General features: G+C 36.1%; 2 protein-coding genes and 1 non-coding gene across 7 annotated transcripts; all 3 read left to right on the top strand.

The window, feature by feature from the left end:
• Positions 1 to 1,480: 1,480 nt before the first annotated feature.
• Positions 1,481 to 1,553, top strand: TRNAA-AGC (transfer RNA alanine (anticodon AGC)). The gene has a single exon. It is a non-coding gene; the product is annotated as a tRNA-Ala (tRNA).
• Positions 1,554 to 1,690: 137 nt separating this feature from the next.
• On the top strand, positions 1,691 to 7,685 carry PEX6 (peroxin 6). 2 transcript variants are annotated; one of them, XM_086253558.1, is made up of 16 exons: positions 1,691 to 2,146; positions 2,423 to 3,058; positions 3,149 to 3,392; positions 3,623 to 3,764; positions 4,135 to 4,318; positions 4,522 to 4,713; positions 4,973 to 5,257; positions 5,418 to 5,489; positions 5,629 to 5,715; positions 5,823 to 5,945; positions 6,050 to 6,160; positions 6,251 to 6,289; positions 6,405 to 6,526; positions 6,647 to 6,791; positions 7,209 to 7,289; positions 7,380 to 7,685. In XM_086253558.1, the coding sequence occupies exons 1-16, from the start codon at positions 1,877 to 1,879 to the stop codon at positions 7,467 to 7,469; spliced, it is 2,823 nt and encodes a 940-aa protein (XP_086109684.1). In that variant the 5' UTR covers positions 1,691 to 1,876; the 3' UTR covers positions 7,470 to 7,685. The 2 variants fall into 2 exon arrangements, with proteins under 2 accessions (XP_086109684.1, XP_086109685.1); XM_086253559.1 differs by lacking the exon at positions 1,691 to 2,146 and adding an exon at positions 2,164 to 2,283 and having other exon boundaries at positions 7,380 to 7,677.
• Positions 7,686 to 11,503: 3,818 nt separating this feature from the next.
• LOC147275606 (CW-type Zinc Finger) lies at positions 11,504 to 21,493 on the top strand. Of its 4 annotated transcripts, none has more exons than XM_086253465.1 (15): positions 11,504 to 12,078; positions 13,009 to 13,081; positions 13,188 to 13,318; positions 13,448 to 13,846; positions 13,940 to 15,177; positions 15,305 to 15,804; positions 15,892 to 17,810; positions 17,893 to 18,053; positions 18,653 to 18,813; positions 18,914 to 19,074; positions 19,460 to 19,901; positions 20,096 to 20,184; positions 20,337 to 20,495; positions 20,591 to 20,694; positions 21,237 to 21,493. In XM_086253465.1, the coding sequence occupies exons 1-11, from the start codon at positions 11,923 to 11,925 to the stop codon at positions 19,652 to 19,654; spliced, it is 5,094 nt and encodes a 1,697-aa protein (XP_086109591.1). In that variant the 5' UTR covers positions 11,504 to 11,922; the 3' UTR covers positions 19,655 to 19,901; positions 20,096 to 20,184; positions 20,337 to 20,495; positions 20,591 to 20,694; positions 21,237 to 21,493. The 4 variants fall into 4 exon arrangements, with proteins under 4 accessions (XP_086109591.1, XP_086109590.1, XP_086109592.1 ...); XM_086253464.1 differs by having other exon boundaries at positions 20,078 to 20,184; XM_086253466.1 differs by having other exon boundaries at positions 13,490 to 13,846; positions 19,460 to 20,184.
• Positions 21,494 to 21,588: the final 95 nt, after the last annotated feature.

The raw sequence follows: 21,588 nt of genomic DNA, 5'->3' as shown, positions 1-21,588 counted from the left end.
TTTAAAATTCAAATTTTAAATATTAATCCTAATTTTTTAAAATAATTTCTCAAAATGATACCAAACGGGGCCTAAGATTAAATATTAAATCTCAATAATTTTTTGGTATAACATAAATATCATATAATACTTCAATTGAACTACTAAATTTAAATGTAGTTTTTTAGATTAGATCACAAATATGTTGACCCCTTTGATTTGAGCTTTTTCCATTTAACATTTTTGTCATTTAGCCCACATATGAAAGGTGTTAGTTAAAATTTATAAGATTTTGACAAAATTGTCCTTGAGGGTTTTATATTATCTTGAAAATTTGCTAATGTTATATTAACTTCACATTTAGTTGTGACTGTACGACACTCACAACTTCAAATTTAATTGTGACTGAACGACAGTCACATATAAGTTGTGAAACAGTCACAGTTAAGTTGTGACTTAATTGAATTTCTTTTAGAGAAATTATATTATAATATAGTATAAATAAAGGTCAAAACAATACTTTTACTCAAAATAATACATAGTATAGTGGTGTAAGTTGTCTCTTTCAATTTACCAAGATAGTCACAGTTAAGTTGTGACTGAATTGATTATATATTTTTTCAAGACAATATAGTATAAATTAATGTAATATTTTTTTTATTGTAGTGGCATGTGATGTAATATTTGTAAATTCTAATACCTTTTACTTTATTATTTTATTTTGATTTTTCAACTAATACCTAATCTAAAATGTTATTTAATTTTGATAACTAAATTAAAAAAATATTAAAATTTAATAGTTAAAATCAATGGACCTTTTTATTTTATGATATGATGAATTATAAAATTTGAACTCTTGTCACAATTGAAGAGATAAAAAGGTGATGTTTGGTGTGTTTATGATTGAATTTCGTATGTTAACTCACTAAATTTAAGTTATATTAAAGATTGTATACAATTTATTTAAACTTTTATACAACTTAAATGAATAAGATAGATTAGTTATGACTTATGAGAGAAATTTATCGCTTTCAATCCCTACAATAATAGAGTATCAAATCTCTTATAACTAATCCATGTTTTTCCTTTAACTTGAACAAAATTTATTAGCTAAACTCTATTTCTTCCTTCAATATACATTAAATTTAGTAAGTAAATTTATTCAATATAATCTTAAGGAGACCAAAGTATTCTATGATTTAGACTAAAGAGAAATTATATTTTATGCTAATAGCATTGAATCTAAGAATGCTACAAGAAAAAAAAGGAATGAAACTAAAAAACTTGAGCGTGGATCAGCAAATTGACTCTTTTTACAAGAGTTAATTCTAATTTGTTATGTCATGTGACATTAGAATTATTTCTGTTATATATGATGTGAATTTCAACCCCTTCCATTTTGTTGTCCGCAGAAGATGCCGCTAAGACTAGTACACTGGGGTAACAGACGACACTCGTATTATGTTAATAATTAAAAAACATGAAGTTTCTAAACAGACATGGGGATGTAGCTCAGATGGTAGAGCGCTCGCTTAGCATGCGAGAGGTACGGGGATCGATACCCCGCATCTCCATTTGTTCCTGTTTTTTTTTTTTTTTTTTGCAGTCTGAAACGAGAAACGACAATGATTTTGTAAAACGACGAGAAAGGTTGAGACTTGAGAATGAGAACAAACTGTTTGCTACTTTTGCTTACGTTGAAACGGTTGGATTACTGCGCCAACAAAATCACAGCAGAGCAGACTCGTCTGCAAGAACTTCATCGATTTGCGCTCTCCACATTTCACACTCTCATCTAAAACTCATCACTCTCTCTCTCTCTCTCTCTCTCTCTCTCTCTCTCTCTCTCTCTCTCTCTCTCTAATATATATGTAACTGTATAGACTATAGAGTTCCGATGGTGGGGAGGAGGAAGCCTCTGGTACTCTCTTCGACGAAAACTCTTATCAATTCTGTACTGAGCTTGTCACTACTGAGTCAAGAAGACCGAGTCACCGGCGGCTCTGATGACGTGTCCACTAGTTTGGAGTTGCCGCCGGGAATTCTCCGATTCTCCAAGGACAAAACGGGCATTTCAGCCCCCAAATTGGTTTCTCTCGACGACTCTGCTTTGGTCGGACTCTCCACTTCTGTCCTCAAACGGCTCTCCATTACCTCGGGCTCGCTGGTACTTATTCCCTGTGAATTCATCATATACTCTTTCTTTTTTTCTTAAATTTCTTTATTTTGTTTGGTTGCTGAGAAAATGAAGGAAAACACGAAAATTGACACTTGAATCCAGTTTACACAGCTAAACTTATCGAAGTAAGTGTTTTGAAAGAACTGGAATTTCGTTCAATACTTGCTTTTTTGGTTTTGATATTATATGGAAATATCTCTTGAGGAAGTAATTGATGACAGTATTCTTTGTTTTTCTGCTTTGCCTGGATTTTAAATACACAAGGTGCTTGTAAAGAATGTTGAAACAAACCTGCAAAGAATTGCTCAGGCAGTTGTTCTGGATCCTCCGGACAGCCACAAATCTGCGTCGAACATTGAACTATCCCCGGCCAAATCTTCTCATACAATGCTTTTTTTGCCTTCTTGTAATTTTTCTGAAAATGACCAAGTGTTGCTAAACCGGGAAGTTGCCTATGTATCACCTCTGTTAGCATTTAACCTTGACTTGCACACATTGTGCTTGAAATCGCTCGTCCATAGAGGGGAAGAGACTTTGGCATCTTATTTTGGGGATAAAGCGGACAAGGAGGTGAGTGGGACTGACATTAAGGCTTCCGTAGTTGGATTACAGTTGGAACCTCAGCCTCAGTTGCCGAGATATGCTTCACACTTGAGAGCTTCTTTTGTGAGGATACCAGAATGTGGTACACTTGACTCTCTTAAAGGAAATTCATCTGTTGAATATGAAGATCGTCAAGAAATGATAGATTTGGCACTACACAACTACTTTGAAGTTGATAGGTATCTAGCAAGAGGTGATCTTTTCAGTATTTGTATAAATTGGAATTGCAAGTCGATGATTTGCATTCCTTGCAACCAAACTTCACAAAATGGAAGTGATAACATTATCTATTTCAAGGTAATTTCTCAGTGTTTTTCCTGGTTGCATTTATACTCAACAGATATTATAATGTATCAAGTCCGACCACAATGTAATCTACATTCTCAGGCGGTGGCTATGGAACCTTCAGATGAACCAATTCTCCGAGTTAATCGCTCTCAAACTGCCCTCGTGCTTGGAGGGAGTGTCTCTTCTGCTGTTCCCCCAGATTTGTTAGTTGCTGGACAAAAAGGTTTTGCACCTTTGCAAGGGGACACGGTGAAAATATTGGCTTCTATACTTACACCACCTCTCTGCCCCTCTGCACTATCTTCAAAATTCAGAGTTTCTGTTCTATTGTATGGATTGCCAGGTATATTTGGGCTTTTCTGCTGTAGTTTGCATCTGATGGTGGCATTGATTTTTTAAGTTGTCAAGGCCTCTAACAAGACCACTAATTGGTAACCATATGTAACATTCTTTAGAACTGTTACCAGTTTTGAAAAAGGATGGTTACCAAGAACTGGTTTTGTTGGTTAAGACATATTTTTCATGTGCTCATTTGTGTAGTGCTATTGAGTACTGATTCAATGCTTGCTGCAGGATGTGGGAAGAGAACGGTTGTTAGATACATTGCTCGCCGATTAGGTCTGCATGTGGTTGAATATAGCTGTCATAATCTAATGACATCATCGGAAAAAAAGATGTCTGTTGCACTAGCTCAAACCTTGAATACAGCTCAAAGGTAAAACAGTAAAGTGTTTATACATGCTAGATGCCCCAAAAGTCGTCAATTGCTTTGTTGTAGTACTCCATATATACTTGGCAAATCAGTCACAGTTCTATTCATCATTAATGCGGTCCTTGTTAAATGTCTATGTTACAATTGTTATTCTTAATTTCTGTTTCACTAATTATCTATACATCTTTAATTCCAACTTATTTGAGAAAACATCCATGCTACTCTATCCTAGTTTTGTCTTCAACCATTCTATCATTTGACGAGAGAGATGTATCCACTATCTCAGTCAATGCATTAATATTGTTATACCTTATTTTCCTTCTTTATATTGTTGTTCCCACTTCTTGTTCCTTATGCATTGATCATCTATCAGATACTCGCCAACAATTCTTCTTCTCCGCCATTTTGATGTTTTCTGGAATATGGCCTCTCATGATGGTTCACCAAATGATCAAGTTGGAATGACTTCTGAAGTTGCATCACTTATCAGGGAATTCACCGAGCCAATTTCTGATGATGGAGAGATTGATTCTGAAGGAAAACAAAATGGTGATATTGTAAGATGCATATGTTTATATTTCTCGGTTTAGGGATGCTTACATATAATGTAGTAATATTAATTTCTCACGAATAATCATTAGTTGATTAATGAACTTCTAATCCTGTGCCCCTCTTCTTTAATTCTTTTGTGTGTGCGTTATCATTACTTCTCTTCTTTTGTTGTTTATTTTTAATTTCAATAACCTTAGTCATAATGCAGCACGTACGGGATGCTGGGAAGATAAGCAGGCATCAGGTGTTGTTAATTGCAGCTGCTGACAGTTCTGAAGGTCTACCACCTGCTATTAGGCGTTGCTTTAGCCATGAAATAAGTGTGGGTCCTTTGACTGAAGAACAAAGAGTTAAGATGGTGTCACAATCTCTGCAAAAAGCTTCTGAACTCCTTTCCAATGTATGTGAGCAATGTGTTGTTTCTTTATATGTCAAAGATATCTATCGGCGTCAGTTTTGAATTCAAAGCTTAATGTGAATTTTGAAGTCCATAAAGCAACAAATTTTATGCCCTTATCTTTATAGAGATTGAATTCAATCTTGTGCTGCATGAGGTTGCTATAAGATCTCATATTGAGGGATACTCTACATGGTATTGATTGTAGTTTCTTTTGATCATAACTGGTGACTTTGATGGATTAGATTTTTGATTTTTGCAGACTAGTTCAGATGATTTTATAAAGGATATAGTTGGGCAGACATCTGGTTTCATGCCTAGAGATATTTGTGCTTTGGTTGCTGATGCTGGTGCAAACTTGATTCCCAGAGGCAATGTTCCGATTGACACAGTTAAGTCTGATGAATCAGATGGTTCTCTCAGATTTAATACGGAATCGGACAGTAAATCGTCCGAAGTCGCAACTCAGGGTTTGGGGAAAGAAAGCTTGACAAAAGCATTGGAACGATCAAAGAAAAGGAATGCATCTGCCCTGGGTACTCCGAAGGTAATTGAGAGACAATACTAATTTTGGCAGAATGATATAGTAGTCCCTACCTATAGGTTGATGTCTAAGTGTTTTCTCTTCTGTGATGGGGAAAAAAAGGAGTTTTACTGCTAAGATTATGCTTAATATACAGTGAATTTTTAATTGATTTTTTCTATAGGTCCCTAATGTGAAATGGGAAGATGTTGGTGGTCTTGAGGATGTGAAGAAATCAATTCTGGATACTGTTCAGGTAGGTTCTCCTTTTTACTGGCAGAGAGAGAGGGAACTGGAGTTATCCTTTTTACCTGCTGTCCATTAGCAAGATTCCAGTAGTTGGAAGTTGGAGGGATTTTTCAATTGTCCTGAATTCTTTTTTGTTGAATTTGTAGTTACCTCTTCTGCACAAGGAATTGTTTTCAGCTGGTTTACGAAAGCGTTCTGGTGTTCTTCTGTATGGTCCACCTGGAACAGGGAAAGTAAGTTACTGGTGTGTCAAACTGTTTTGAGGTCTCCTCAATTTGCCCTCTCATTTGCCTTAAGTTATTTGTTTGACCACCTTTGTTTTTCTTACTTCAAACCTCAGACTCTACTGGCAAAGGCTGTTGCAACTGAGTGTTCCTTGAACTTTCTCAGCGTAAAAGGACCTGAACTAATCAATATGTACATAGGAGAGTCAGAAAAAAATGTTAGAGACATTTTCCAGAAGGTAAATATTCCACTCTGATTAGCATCTCTTCATGGGAAGAAGTTTATGGTATTGGTGGTATACTTAAATTTCAGAACATCTGAGTGATTGCACAAGCTTTTCAGGCCAGATCAGCACGCCCATGTGTTATATTTTTTGATGAACTTGATTCTCTTGCTCCAGCCCGGGGTGCCTCTGGGGATTCTGGGGGTGTTATGGACAGAGTGGTTTCTCAGGTGAAGCCTCCTTTTTTAACATCTTGGGCAGAATTATTTCTTTAATTCCATTGATGTTTTCTTAATGTGATAAGTTTCCTGTTCTGCTAGATGCTTGCAGAGATTGACGGCCTAAATGATTCAACACAGGTTATTGTTCTATCTAATATACTTGCATTTTCTTTTAATATTGTTATACTGATATCATTTTTTTCCTATAGTAACAAATACACTATGCCTCGTCTTCCTTCTGTTTTGATTTCAGGACTTATTTATAATTGGAGCAAGCAACAGACCAGATCTAATTGACCCAGCACTTCTACGGCCTGGCCGATTTGATAAGCTGCTTTATGTTGGAGTTAACTCTGATGCATCTTACAGAGAGCGGTTAGTTTTTTCACCACTCCCTTTCATGTTTCTCATCAAAAAAGTAAACTAATAAGTAATGCATACATCCTTAATATGATGGATTTTTTGTTTATGCATTCTTATTTCCATCTCTTCTAGGGTTCTCAAAGCACTTACCCGTAAGTTTAAAATACATCAAGATGTATCACTTTACTCAATAGCAAAGAAATGTCCCTCAAACTTCACTGGTGCAGACATGTATGCCTTGTGTGCAGACGCTTGGTTTCATGCAGCAAAGCGCAAGGTGAGTCAATTCCGCACTAAAAACTGGATGCTTGGTTCTGGTAAAACTAAAATTATCGGTGCATGTTATCTGATACTTGGGGTATTAAATGGTAGTTAAGATATAGGAAGTGTATTCGTGACTAGACATTAACTGGTTATTAGTGCAAAGTAAATGTTTATTCTATTTAAATTGGAGCATCCAGCCCAAATCAATTAGCAATAGTTGAGAGATTTAGGATTTTATATACTGAGATGCAAGGCTTCAATTGCCCGATGCAAGACTTTATATTGTCAAGATTTTTTTTTTTATTGACACTTCATTCCTAATGTATAAATTCTTTTCATAATACTTGGCCAAATAAAGGAAGGCTCCTGTATTGACTGATGGTTTGTTATGGTGCTTCAAAGAGTTGCTGATGGGTTTGGTTGCATGCAGGCCTTGAGTTCAGGTTCAGATTCTTCAGGCATAGATGACCAATCTGACACTGTTGTTGTTGGATATAATGATTTTCTCAAGGTATGACAGTTGTTTTCTTCTTCAATTTGTTTGAGGGAAATCAGAAAGACAAAGAATTGCTCTAAATCCAGTTTCCCTTGTCTTCCTTAGGTCTTAGGGGAGCTTTCTCCCTCTCTTTCCATGGCGGAGCTTCGGAAGTATGAGTTGCTGCGAGATCAGTTTGAAGGAGCTTCCAACTAAATTCTCATCATATTAATATGAGGGGAATTAAAATTTTGAAATCAATTTGTCTGATATAATCTGATTGTATATGAGGCTAAATTCTATGATATCAGACTATCAGTATGTACTAATAGGAAAAAAAAAAATTAAAGAAAAATAGAGAGAGAGAGAGAGAGAGAGAGAGTATCCCATTGTTTGTGCCATTAATTATAAAAATGCAGCAAATGGGTCACCTTTAGAATTATAGCCTTTTCATAATTTCATTGCATCCATATTTTTATCTGTTTTGCATCTTTAAGACTAATAAAAGTAATAGGAGGAATGTTTTGACTTATGCAATATAAAGCTTTAAAAGATTTCACTCGAGATATACATGGAACTCCCATAATGGGAACTAACACGTGTTTGACTATTGGAAAATAAATGCTTCGTTTTTTAATTTTTCTTTATTTGAATCGTCTACGCATGTCCCACGACTCCCACCATAACAGTAATTGAGCAGCTTGTGTCATAAAAATATTGTTGAACTTCTATTTTTTTAATAATGAGTTGGCAAGATAATATTTGGTGCAATGTGACGTTTGGGTCGTCAAATTAAAGAGAACAAAAATCTAAGCATATTCTTGTCCTAATTTGCAAGGAGTATATTCCACAAAAACTGTCCTACAAGGCTACAACTATATAGAAAGGGCATGCTTTTCATAGCTAGCTAGTGGGACCCAATTTTATTGCCCAAGATTAATCGTTTCGTTGCTATTAATGATCTTAGTTATTAGTTTATTACTACTTGGTGCATGCTAAGTTTGCTAACCATGAATTTAGATATTTATGGGTTCAAGGCTCTGCAAGCTCTTTATTCCCATTTTTTTTTTTCTGTTCCTTAGCAAACCCCATTTAACTACTTACTATGACAAAAATATCTGCAAAATCTTATGCCTTTATTACTCATTTCCTTTGGATTCTTCTTTTAATGAATTTCCTCTTGGCTGCTATTTATTTCCAATTGGATCATAGTCTTTGGCATTTACAATATTTTTCATTTTTGAAAAATAAAAGGCAGAAAAAAAAAAACTCCAATATTTCATGCTTAATTATGGAAGTGACCTCCAAGATTAAAATAAATTATAGTTTAATTAATTGACTAATTAAATTAGGCTTTTAGTTTAAAAGTGCATATGAAGGTGAAGAAGAAAAGAAGACACCTATTGGCAAGGTTGCGGTGGTCATTCATTAGTTTTTCTCCGAACTTGATCTAAATGAATTAAGAAAAGGCTGTAAATAATAAGATAAGATATTTTATCCATTGGGCACTTGGAGCAACTATGTTAAAGTTTATTTGTTAAATAACCTAGCATTACTCTTTTATTTTATATAAAGATATATACTAAATTCTTAGGAGTGAGAGAGAATGAGATTTTAAATTCAACTTTGGAGAAAAAGAAACATAAGGGTTTGTGAGGATCCGGATGGTTGAAATGTGTTATATTATATGGGTTTAGTCCCCAACTCCCACCATTAGGTGGACAACAAAGAGAAACTTACAAATATATAGAATGGTGCTTCAAAAAAAAAAAAAAAAACTTGAAAAGAAAAATCGTGTAATTCATTCGTGGATATAGGATACTTTTCAAAAGGAACATTCCTAATGAATAATTCTTCCTCAAGAGATATGTTAGACTAATCACAGTTTAACACGTATATCTTTCTTTTTTATATTTTTTCGAACCATTCTTATTTAAGACTTGTTTGGTGGACAAGATTTAACTAAATTATAACATATTAAATTAGACTATACTAAATATGATAATTTTAGTGCTATAGATTAATTAAATAATGCTATATTGTGTTTTTTATAGAACAACTTGGATTAAACCATATTGGGTGTTCCATCCTCAAGAAATTGAACCCTCATACCTTCAAATCATACTTAGATCTCAAGATTTGGGATCAAGGTTGATATTGAGTCCAAGAATTAGGGTTTGAAGTCCCTAATTTAGGTGTCAAAGTCATGAGTTCAAATTTAAAGTCCCGAATGTATAGCCACCTTTGAGTCTGGGGTCTAGGCTCTTAATTTCTTCAGATAATGTTTGGAAAAAAAATTATTCGCAAAAAAAAAAAAAAAAATTAACATGTGTTAAATTGTAATTAAAATCACTATTTTTATGAGTGTTATGTCAAACTTTACTCTTTTTACAATATCATTAAATGAGCTAAATCCAACTGTTATGCAAATTCCAAAGAAAATATACAATCAAGTTAAGTTAATTAACTAATTGTTCAGTTGTTTAAATGAAATTAACTAACATCTTGTCTGTACATGAGTTACACAGTAACTTACACTGAATCATTGTTTTCGACGAGAAGGTAACTAAAAATAAAACAGGAAAACTGTACACAGCACAACAGAACCACACAAAAAGGGAGGGACATTTTTGTCCCTAAATTGTATAAGCATGTTGGTCAACCAGTGAGGTTTGTTGTCTTCACCAAACACAGTAGTTAGCTTTCTTCTCTTTGTTTATTATTTCTCTCTCTTTTTGTGGTGAAACCAGTGCGGTAAATATCTTTCTCAAGTTTTGGAGAGTTTTTTATTTTTATTTTTTGGTATTAAATTATATAAATTTGGTTTTTTTGTTTTTCCAGTGTTTATCTGTGCATTTCTTGGCTTCTAAATATTTATATATGCAGTAGTGAAATACATGTCTGATGGGTATAAAAGAACATGCTGGATTCGCCAATTGACAAGTGGCTCATTAGAGAGTTTTTGCCCCCACGCGCTTTTCAAAAGTCTCCAAACACACTTCCGCTTGTGCAAATGACAAAAATTTGCCGCATAAAGAAAACATTATTAGTAGGAAGGCAAAGCAAGAACCCAATTTAACCCAACCCCTTGATTACAATTATTAATGCTACTACAATAGAATTTATTTGATTGATAATTAAACACAACTGATAAATAGTACGATTGATTAATCAATTGAATTTGACAAAAAGATTAAATTAATCAAGTGCTTATTAACCAATCAATTCAATTTAAGTATCAAATTTGTTATGTTCAATTAATTGAATCAAAGCGACATATGCCACTTGATTTAAAAGTAAATTAGTTGGCTATATCATGACTCGTTGAGGGTTGTTATGTACAAATGAAACCATTATTTATATTAATTATTTTATTATTTACGAGTTTGAAATCAAGTACTATTATTTATAATAATATTCATATAATTACATTTTTCTATTATATAATATTTATTATAATTCAACATCTAGGATGTAATTGGTATAACGTTAAAATATTTATTACATTATCATGATCCACTACGATCAAATATTTGATTATAGTTTAATCTTTTTTGTTTAGTTTAATGTATGATTTTAGAAAATTAATAAGTATATCTTATCGTAATTAAACAATTTTAATAAGGTATTTTCTTAATACATTGTACAGTTATTTAAATTAACTAAATCATGCTCTTATGCATTACTTCTGTAATTAATTTTAAGAATTTATTAACAAACTAGTTCCATTAACGTTAAAATAGTTATAAAAAGCATTTAAAGATCAACATACAACTTCCTAGATAATAAATTAAGAACAAAATTAGTTAAATACTTTCACCAACCCTAGGGCTACATCAGGTTGAAAAACTCTCATCATACCCTAGGGGTATCCCATAATTTATAATAAGGATTACAGCATAATATTTGTTTTTGGTTGAATTATTTAATTGTAAGAGTCTCTTTACTGCCTAATAGTATGCTATAAAATCCCCTTTCAATCTTGTTTCTTAAAGGGAGAAAAGGAGAAAGGCGTGTTGCCACGCGCATCAGATTGCGTCTGACACAATCAACTCTAACTCTTTCCAGACAAGTCATTTGATCAAAAACACAAAAATAGAGGGGCTAAAAGGGAAATCCAACAAAATACGTTACCATAAATGTAAACGGTGAATCTACTTCTTTCTCCCTCGTGTTCTCTGGTTAGATCCCGGTTCCTTCCTATTCCCAATCCTAAGTGGACACCTAATTAATCAAAATATTTAAAAAATTTTGCTTCAAGAGAAAGAAAAATTAAAAAACCGGCTGCTGTACACACCAAAAACCAGAGAGAGAGAGAAGGAAAGAAGAGAGAACAAGAGGGACTCTGCTAATTCATTTTTTTCGACTAGAATTTGCACGCAGAAAGTGTCTCCCAAAAATAAAAAACCCACGTATAAAATTGTTTTGGTTTGGTCAAAATCGCGGTTTTAGAAACCAATTAGTTTGATTTGATATTATTATTTATTATTTATTTTTTGGTGCATAATTGAATGACTGTGAATTTTGGGTTGGGATATTGATTTGGGGGAGGTTGTGTGATCAGGGCCTGAATTTGATTGAATAGGGGAATTCTGTTACATGGGTTGGAGAGAGCTTCGGGTTTTTGATTTGCGATTTTGAGGGATTGAGAAAAATTGGGGTTGTGTGGATGATTTCTGTGGGGACTAGGGATGCGAGGCTAGGGTTAGGGTTTGGTGGTGGGGTAGAGATGGAGGATACTGAGCTTGAAGAAGGGGAGGCTTGTTCTTCCCAAATCAATGAATACGATTCCAACATCGACCCCGATGTTGCTCTCTCTTACATCGTAAGCATATAGATATTTATCCATATACATTTATATATATAATTGTATATGTGTATGTGTATTTTTTGCTGCATACAAGTTTGATCCTCGCATGAATATTGTTTTTGAATTGATTGAATTTTTTGGGTTGACTTGTGTTGGTGTCTTAGATCCAAGCTACGGTCTTTGATTGGATTCCGAAATGTTTGCATAAATGTTTTGCTTGAATTTAAGAAAACAAAAATGGAAGAAGTTTAAGACTTCATAATTTTTATTTTTTATTTTTTATAAGAAAGTTTAAGACTTCAGAATTGGTTTCTGCCGAGTAGAAACTGTAGTACAGGACTTTGTTCCTAAGCTCATGCTTGTTGTAGTGTAATTGCGACGTTAGCATATCAGATTTATACACTTTGTAATGAGATGAAGTATCATTCTTTGACTTATTTCTTGGTAGGGTATGAAAATGCTGTTTTGAGTGCTTGGTTTATGTAAATAATTAATTTTTACAAAGAACTTGTTATGGTAAAATTTTATAGCGACCTATAATGTGCCTCGAGTACTATTGAGTTTTGGAGTCTTTGGATCCATATTTGCCTCCTATCTAGTTATGAGCTATGTGGCATTGTAAACTCTGAAAGTTATCGAACAAGGTTTGTGGGACTTATCTATGATAACTGCAAGTGAAATGCATGACCTTTTGGAATTTGAAAACTGGTTTTGAGATTCTGAGAATTGTTTTAAGTGTTGTTGTAGGGTTGTGAAGTGCAATTGCTCTAGGTTATTAATAGTTGGTAGCTCTACAATGTAGGATCTGAAGTCTTAAAGATTCTTAAATCTCATCAAAAGTGTTATTGAAGTACTAAAGTCTTGTTTCTAGCTCTTGTTGTCACTTTGTTTCTTTTTATATGAGTTTTGCACTCTAATGACTTGTACTGCTCTGTCTGGCATTAGGATGATAGAATTCATGATGTGTTGGGGCATTTTCAGAAAGATTTTGAAGGTGGGGTTTCTGCAGAGAATTTGGGTAAGTCAAGAAAACTGAAATACAGGTTCTCTTATGCTTAAGAGATGCATTAATTTGGAGTTTCTTCTCTGTAACTAATGAGTTTGGAATCAATACATTGCAACAGGGGCAAAGTTTGGTGGGTATGGCTCTTTTTTACCTACCTATCAGCGGTCTCCAGTGTGGTCTCATCCAAGGACTCCACCCAAAGTTCAGAACTACAGCTTACTCAAATCTCCTAACAATTTGAAACTTGAGGTATCAACTTTATCAGGATATCATTCTTATTAATTATTTCTAATTCGTTTCAGAGGAACCTATGATGTGTATTGGTTTATTTGAGAATTTTTAGTTTACTTGGGCATCTTTGATTATTTTGCCACCCAGGATGGCCATCGTAACAATGTAGTTTGTTATTCTGCACCTCAGTCAGTGGGACTTGGACCTTCTTCTACTGGTTCCACTTCACTCGTGGCACCAAAGGCACCATCAGCAAACGATCTACTCAAACAAGAAGTAAGAATGCCTTTCAATCAAGCTGAACAGTACGCTCCTCGTCATGAATCTGCAAACAAGAAACCTACTAATTTATCAGACCAGAAACCACTGAAGGTCCGAATTAAAGTGGGTTCAGATAACTTGTCGACACGAAAAAATGCTATCCTGAGTGGGCTTGGCCTTGATGGCACACCGTCTTCCTCACTAGATGACAGCCCTTCAGATAGTGAAGGAATATCACATGAGCCTCAAGATGCCCCATTTGAATCTCCCACCAGTATTCTTCAGGTAATTCATCTCCCTGCAATATTCAGATGTTTTCCTCATTTGAACATAATGTGCTTAAACTGAAACATTTCTTTTGGTAATGTTCTGGAGCAGATCATGACATCCTTTCCGGTGTACGAGGGTATGCTGTTGTCACCTCTTCCTGATGATTTAATTCACTTAATTGAAAAGGAAAAGCTCCTAAAAGAGGGTAGATCTGTGCCTCTTCCAAGGGATGGCTTGGAAAAATCTGGCTTCCTGGTGAATGGAACTCATACTATGGAGGGTGGTGGAAAAGTGGCAGGGACAAGGAAAATGAAATCTGTCGAAAGAAATGATTTTTCAGCAGAATCAAAGAATGGAAACAATAAGGATGGAATTGGGGTTCTGTCAAAGAAGGAACAAGATATTGACACTTTTGCTTGTGAGGAGCTTGTTTCTAAAACCTTGAAGCTCCCACTTCTGTCCAATTCATTTTCTACTGCCGATGACATGAAAAAGAGCCAAGAGATAGATAAGAACGTATCAAGGGATAAAGTCTTACCTTGGCAAGCAGAAAATGAACCAATGGAGCCAACATCCAACCAAGAGGATGACTGGGTTGAAAAGCGAAAAGCCAGTTTGGCTGGTAAGGTTCAGGAAGATCGAAAAGTAAGTTCTAGCGATGACGTATTGGTTCATCCAAAGAAAGAGGGCCATCGCAGAGGAGAGAAAACTTACGACTCAGTAAAAGCTGACTCAAATGTTTCTAAAGGGAGGAAAGCTTTAAATACTGAAGTCGCGAATTATTCAAAGCAAAAGGTCAATCAGAAGTCTACGTACCATGAAGTAGATGATATGAGATTACTTTCTGGAAAGGAACATCCATTAACTGGGGAAAAAAAGAAATCAAAGGAAAGTCAGAGGACCGTGGTTGCAGAGTTGCCAAAAGAAAGCTCAAGAGTTGGTTCCTCTTCAGTTCCCAAAAGCAGGGATACATATAGAGATTTCTTTGGGGAATTAGAAGAAGAGAGCCAAATGGATGCATTGGAATTTCCTTCTGAAGATAAGCTTAAGGACTCTGATGCTGTTGCAAAAAGAACATCTGCAGTTAACAGTTCATCTAAGGAGAGACCAAGTGGCAAGAAAATTGATAAACTATCAACTTCAGACTCACATCCTATAACAGCTTCAAATATAGACCCACGCTCCGGAAATGGACTTATTTCTGATGCAGCTCCTGCAACAGGGGCTCCTGCAGATAGAGATAGCTGGGTGAATTGTGACAAGTGTCTGAAGTGGCGGCTTCTTCCACTTGGTACAAATCCGGACAACCTACCTGAAAAGTGGCTGTGTACAATGCTTAATTGGCTGTAAGTTCCTTTCTAGTAGGCATTTGCTATTCTATAACTATCATTACGTTACATGGTATATCAAACTCTCTCTCTCTCTCTCTCTCTCTCTCTCTCTCTCAAGCTTGATCTCCTGATTCAAATGTAGGCCTGGGATGAATCGGTGTAGTGTAAGTGAGGAGGAAACAACAGAAAAAACAAAAGCTCTAAGTGCACAGTACCAAGCTCCTGTTCCTGAGAATCAAAGTACTGCACAGTACCAAGCTCCCGTGCCTGAGAGTCAAAGTACTCTTTCCAACATTAGTGGTGGGTTTACGGAAGGTGTAGCATTGACTAAGGTTCGGAACACTGAGCAAAACCCCCAAAATTTTGGTTTGCATGGCATGCCGAGTGGTGGAAAGAAAAAAAATGGATTTAAAGAATTGTCAAATGGAACTAATAAAGATGGTTCCATTCAGTTATCAAACTCTATGAAGAAAAACATACAGGCATCAGCGAAGAGTAAAAGCTTGAATGATGTGAACCAGTCTCCACTGCTCAGTGAACCTGATTTTCAGCAGCTAAGCAAGTCCAGTGACATGGCATTGGAGAAACGGAAACATAAGTACAAAGAGAAGCATAAAGTTTTGGAGCCCTTTTCTGTTGGAGGTATTGTACATGAAGCATTTTTGTGCTTGTAAAACTTCCTTAATTATGTTATTGTTATGTACTTATTGATAAAACATGTGAAAATAGGTGATATCAAGAATCTAAAGATCAAGAGCAGAAGAGACTCTGATCCAAATTCCTCTAGAGCTTCCAAGAAAATCAAGACTGAGGGTAAGCGTATTACTGATGAAGAATGGGCATCAGATTACAGCGGGGCAGTTGGCGAGGTGGGTCCCAGCTCAAGTAGTGGTTTTCTGACTACTGCAGCAGGGAAGGATCTAATTAAGGACAGGCTACAGGCTCCTTCTATTACAAAATCAAAAGATGAAGTTTTCTTAGATAATGGATCCTTAGATGTGGGGAACTGTGATACTGGAGATAGACCAAAAAAAAGAAAAATGGAGGAATTTCAGGATACTCAAATTTGCATGGGTTCCCTTCCAACCACAGGGCGTCATGTCCAGGATCGTTCAGTTGTGGTGAGGGAGGAGTTTAGTGAGAATGACTATAGGAAGGGAAAGAAGGCAAGGGTATCTAAATCAGAGGGAAAAGAGTCCAGTGCAAGTAAAGGCAGTGGCAGATCAGACAAAAAAAGCAACCATACAAAGAACCAACAACTTGGAAAAGATATAAGTAACGGTTTAACTTGCCAGAGTAGGAATGATAGGGATTCTTTGAAAAAAGATTTGGGATCTGCACAGGCTTCTTTGGCCGCCACTTCAAGCTCTTCCAAAGTTTCTGGTTCCCAAAAAACCAAATCCAGTTTTCAGGAAGTTAAAGGTTCACCAGTAGAATCTGTTTCATCATCACCTATGAGAATCTCAAATGCTGATAAGCTTACAGCAGGACGTAGGGACTTAATGGTAAAGGATGAGGCAAAATATGCTGGTCATTTTGCCACAGGAAGCCCTAGAAGGTGCTCAGATGGTGAAGATGACGGTGGCAGTGACCGATCTGGGACAGCAAGGAGGGACAAACCTTCCACTGTGGCTTATCATGGGTCCATTGAGTCTTCCGTGCTTGATTTTCAGAACAGAGATTTTAGTCACATATCTGGTGGTAAAGCTAGAGGACAGGTTGTGCCATCTTCTGATATCACAAATCGTCTTTCTATGAACAGTTCTTTGGATAATTCAGGCCAAGATACTCGGTGTCCCAGTAAACCACTGGCCTCAAATCAATTTGGTGATGAAGACAGAGAGAATGGCAGCCATTATAATGCTAATGGGTCTCACCCGAGAAAGTCAGGAAAGGGTTACTCTTCACGGTCAAAGGACAAGAATGGGAGCTTTGAATCTGATTTGGACATGAGTAAGGCCAAGAATTCTAATGTTCTCAATGAATTGCAAGATCATTCACCCTCCCATGAAATAAAACATAGGGATGGCAAAAACAAGTTGCAGGAGAAGTTCGGGTCCAAATCTGGTGAAATTGAGAACAAATATGTCAGTAAGAAAGATTTTACTGGAAAGTCTTCGAATGAGAACAGTAAAAGGGACGGTCAGTCAAATTTCGGGGGGCATGATGGCTTGGATGTTAGAGTAGATGCTATTTGCAAAAAAGATGCAATTTCTACTCCAAAGCAGATTCTGCAGCAAGACTGTGATAGTGAAAGGTCTTCAAGGAGGATTCCTTCTGAAAAAACTGATCGAGTGGATACAGGCTCAATAAGGGGGAAGTCACTACCCCTGCCACCCTCAGGGGGAGCTCAAAATGAGATGATGACTCGTCCCCGACCAGTTGCTGGTTCTCACAAAGGTAATAGAGCAGATAATTCACAAGTTGATGCCTCCGAAGGCAATGATGCTATAAAGGTCATACAGACCAGAAAGGCTGATAGTCATAATGGAACTCAGCATATTGGTTCAAGACATCTCACACAGAATGGGCACAGGGCAAGGGATCCTGATGCCCCTAGTCCAGTTCGAAGGGATTCCAGCAGCCAGGCTTTTACTAATGCTGTGAAAGAAGCTAAAGATCTAAAACACCTTGCTGATCGATTCAAGGTTTTAACCTATCATATTTTCATGATTAGATGTTGCTGCTCTTCTTCCTGCCATAATTGTGTGTAATACTAATTTTTTGCAGAACTCTGGGTCAGTTCCTGAGAGCACGGGGTATTACTTCCAGGCGGCCCTCAAATTTCTTCATGCTGCATCTCTGTTGGAATCTTCTAATAGCGAGAATGCCAAGCATAATGAGATGACTCAGTCCATGCAGATGTATAGTAGCACTGCCAAACTATGCGAGTAAGTCAAAATTTGAGCTGTATTAACACTCCTGGTCTTGTAGCACATTCACTGATTTGTGGTCTTAGTGCCCACCATATTCTTTTATCCTGTTTTATCATTCCTAAATGTAATAGAGGCTTCTGTTGTCATGTTGCACTAAGTCATATCTGTTGACTTGTACACCATGCATTTGAGTCTTCGTCTACCATTTGTGGAGCCCTGCAATTGTGGGATTGGGACCCAAATCAATGGTTGAGGGACTCGTTATGAAACTTTTAAGTAGTAATTTCAGCTTTTATCTTGTAGTCTTTACCTTTGGGCTAGGATTAGTGCTTAAGACCTAGGGATTGGTTTTTGTAATCTTCATACTTTTTGAAGCCGGTATATGCTTTTTAGGCCATGCCATTAATGTTTATGCTTCATGATCGACTGTGTCTATCTTCTATCATTATAATAGTTGTTGGCAATGGCATTCATTGTAGCAACATGGATAGGAGACATTCATATTGTTTGTTTAATTGCATTCTTTGCAAATATGTATACTGTCATGGATTCTGGAGTTCCATGCTCCTTTTTTCTGTTTTTTTTTTTTTTTTTTTAATTTAAAATATCTGTAGGTTTTGTGCTCATGAATATGAGAAATCCAAAGACATGGCTTCTGCTGCTTTGGCCTACAAATGCATGGAGGTGGCTTATATGAGGGTGATATACTCCTCGCATGCCAGTGCAAGTAGAGATCGTCTTGAGTTGCAAACAGCTTTACAAATGGTTCTTCCTGGTAATTATTGTATTTTTGGTCAGAAGGAGATGCCAGACTGTTAATAACCTTCTTTCTATTTGCTGCTTATTTGATGTCATTCTCGTTTCTTTTCTGTCAGGTGAATCTCCTTCTTCCTCTGCCTCTGATGTTGATAACTTAAACAATCCCTCAACAGTAGACAAAATAGCCTTACCCAAGGGTGTTAGCTCTCCCCAAGTTGCTGGAAACCATGTTATTGCTGCCCAAAACCGTCCCAATTTTCTGAGGATGCTCAATTTTGTGAGTATATATAAATCTTCTATTGAAACTTAAATTTGTTTTCCTTATGCTATTGCAGAAATTTTATTAAAAACAAAATATATTCTTTAGATTTGTAGTAGACTAGTAGGTATAACTTGCAACGAAGGCATTGACACATGCTTACAAATGGGTCTTTTCCTTTCACATGTCTATCATAAGAGGTGTGATTATTGGTCACTACATGCCTTTTTGTTATATGCCTCAAGCACTATCAGGGGGAAATAAATTATCTCTCTCTCTCTCTCTCTCTCTCTCTCTCTCTCTCTCTCTCTCTCTTGTATCCTACTGTCGTACATTTCCACATGATTATGCCTATATATGGGATGACGTGTGAATAATTTATAATCAAATGTGATAATTGCAGACACAGGATGTATATTTTGCAATGGAAGCATCAAGGAAATCGCGAATTGCTTTTGCAGCTGTGAATACGAACAAGGGAGAAGCTAAGTATTCAGAAAGTATCTCTTCCATTAAAAGGGCTCTTGACTTTAACTTCCAAGACGTAGAGGGATTACTACGTTTGGTACGGCTCGCAATGGAAATGATTAGCCGTTAAAGAGTCCAAGTGGTTGTGGGGATAATTTCAACCCTAGGAAGGTCTGTTGGTGAATCATTGGTCTCATGCCTAAGGAGGAAGGAGAAAGAGGATGACTTGGATATTTCTGCTGAACTGCTTGGAACTTCTGTTGGGGGACTTGTTGTCACCAAAGCTGATGTTTCTGTTCATGTTATGGAGGAACTCCTATTCATTTTATTTTATGTGATCCTAAGCCTGCTTCTAAGCACAGATGAAGATGAAACAGGTTAGTATGGTTCATCGAATGTGAAGGAAGATATAATAGTTGTATATAAGGACAAGAACACCGATTCTAATCAAGTAGGGTGTTGGTTTTAAGTTCCAAAACCTGAACTTGCAACGGCTTCTGTTTCCTTCCGACAATTAACTTATGTTGATAATCTGTTATCTGCATTTATGGAGACAACTTGTGGATGACAGCTGCCAGCATGCGCACAACTGTCTGATCTTACTTTTACAGAATGAGACCACGCAGACACTGTAAAGAGTGAAAAAGATGGAAGTCATAGGTATGCTGTCTTTCTAATAGATTCTCCCTATTTCCCCCTCAAACCTTTTCTCCTCTTCTTTGTTTTGTTTTCAGTTACCATAAAGATCTTTTTTCATTGTTTGCATTTTTTTTTCTTTCTGAATTTGATTTTGTTACGTACTACACGTGCAGGTTCTCTTCTTCACCTTTATTGTAGTTATGATACTGATCCTCCTTGCGTTGATAGAGACAAAATCAGAAAAAAAAAAAAAGTGTATATCAGAAAAATTATTATCAGCATTGTGCATGTAGCTCCCAGTACTGCGGTTGCCTAACTTGACTTCCTTAAAGGTTTGTGTAGCTGTATTTGTTGTGAAAATTTGCTTCTTCATTGTTCTAATGTGCATTCATCTCTAACTCTTTTTTTTTTTACTTTCTCCTGTCAGTGACGATTGTGTATATATACAAATTATTGAATGAGTTCAAGGATCTGCATGAGCTTCTGTGTAAAGAGAAGGGGGATGGGTTGGATATTGTTAGGATCTAAAAGGTAAAGTTTTAATGATTTTGCAATGTTAATTTGTTTGCTGACTTTTTTTGAACTTGGTGAAAATGTTGGCCTTCAGTTTACTTTATAGTGAAATGGTGTGTAAATGGAACTTTAGCTACATATACTTGTGTAGAAAGAAACTACTGCTGGAAGACTGGAAAGTTACATGTATAAATGGATTTCATATATAACCCTGCTCCCACTGTTTTAAGCCTATAGTTGAAGTAGGAGCTAAAGTCTGGCTTTCTGTCTGTCTACTTTCTTGGCCAACTCTTTTGCGAAGCTTATGGAGTTTGTAAGAATGAGAATAGGATGTGGATTGAGGTTTACTGACTTGATTTTAAGGAACAGCATATGTTACACTTGCTGGTGCATGTACAAGTACAACTCTCCCCCCTCTTTCCCGCCTGACCATCATTTCATTTGTTCATTGTTTAATTTAATGAGGTGACTTTATATGCTAGTAAAGGGCTTGAGATTAGTGCATTAAATTTCATGAGTTAGATAGCTAAGTTGCTAACCAAACAGGTCCGTGCTTGCAGGTTGAGCAACCGGGGTAGTCGCAGCTGCTGGAGCTCTAGCTTGTAGTGGACAACTGAATTTCATGTGATATTTTTGTTTGGATTTTTCCCTGATGTGGGTAGTATAGTTTCCAATTTTCCATTTTCTTAACAGCTAGCTAGCCACTGAACGATTGATTACCCATAGCAATATCATTTATTTAGGTTTACAAAATAAAGTTTGGGAAATTATTTAAATTGTTGATTGCCCATACCAATAAAGTTGAATTTTTTTTTAATTGCTTCGTTTTGGACCGACTTCATTCCAAAAGCCAGATATCTATAGCTGTCTGTTCAAGCTTTAAATTCATATTTTTCTTTTTCAAATGGAAGT

This window comes from Dryas octopetala, chromosome 8, assembly GCF_963921425.1.
Source record: "Dryas octopetala chromosome 8, drDryOcto1.1, whole genome shotgun sequence".
Classification (NCBI taxonomy): Eukaryota; Viridiplantae; Streptophyta; class Magnoliopsida; order Rosales; family Rosaceae; genus Dryas; species Dryas octopetala.
This window is presented reverse-complemented; position numbering and strand designations above follow the sequence as displayed.

What these genes read in the sequence shown, in the direction of transcription:
- PEX6 (XM_086253558.1), top strand. Translation starts at nt 1,877, where the DNA reads ATGGTGGGGAGGAGGAAGCCTCTGGTACTCTCTTCGACGAAAACTCTT. An exon ending in TGGACAGAGTGGTTTCTCAG is followed by an intron (nt 6,161 to 6,250) that starts GTGAAGCCTCCT and finishes CTGTTCTGCTAG; the next exon opens with ATGCTTGCAGAGATTGACGG. An exon ending in GATATAATGATTTTCTCAAG is followed by an intron (nt 7,290 to 7,379) that starts GTATGACAGTTG and finishes TGTCTTCCTTAG; the next exon opens with GTCTTAGGGGAGCTTTCTCC.
- LOC147275606 (XM_086253465.1), top strand. Translation starts at nt 11,923, where the DNA reads ATGATTTCTGTGGGGACTAGGGATGCGAGGCTAGGGTTAGGGTTTGGT. An exon ending in CTCCCACCAGTATTCTTCAG is followed by an intron (nt 13,847 to 13,939) that starts GTAATTCATCTC and finishes GTTCTGGAGCAG; the next exon opens with ATCATGACATCCTTTCCGGT. An exon ending in ACCTTGCTGATCGATTCAAG is followed by an intron (nt 17,811 to 17,892) that starts GTTTTAACCTAT and finishes AATTTTTTGCAG; the next exon opens with AACTCTGGGTCAGTTCCTGA.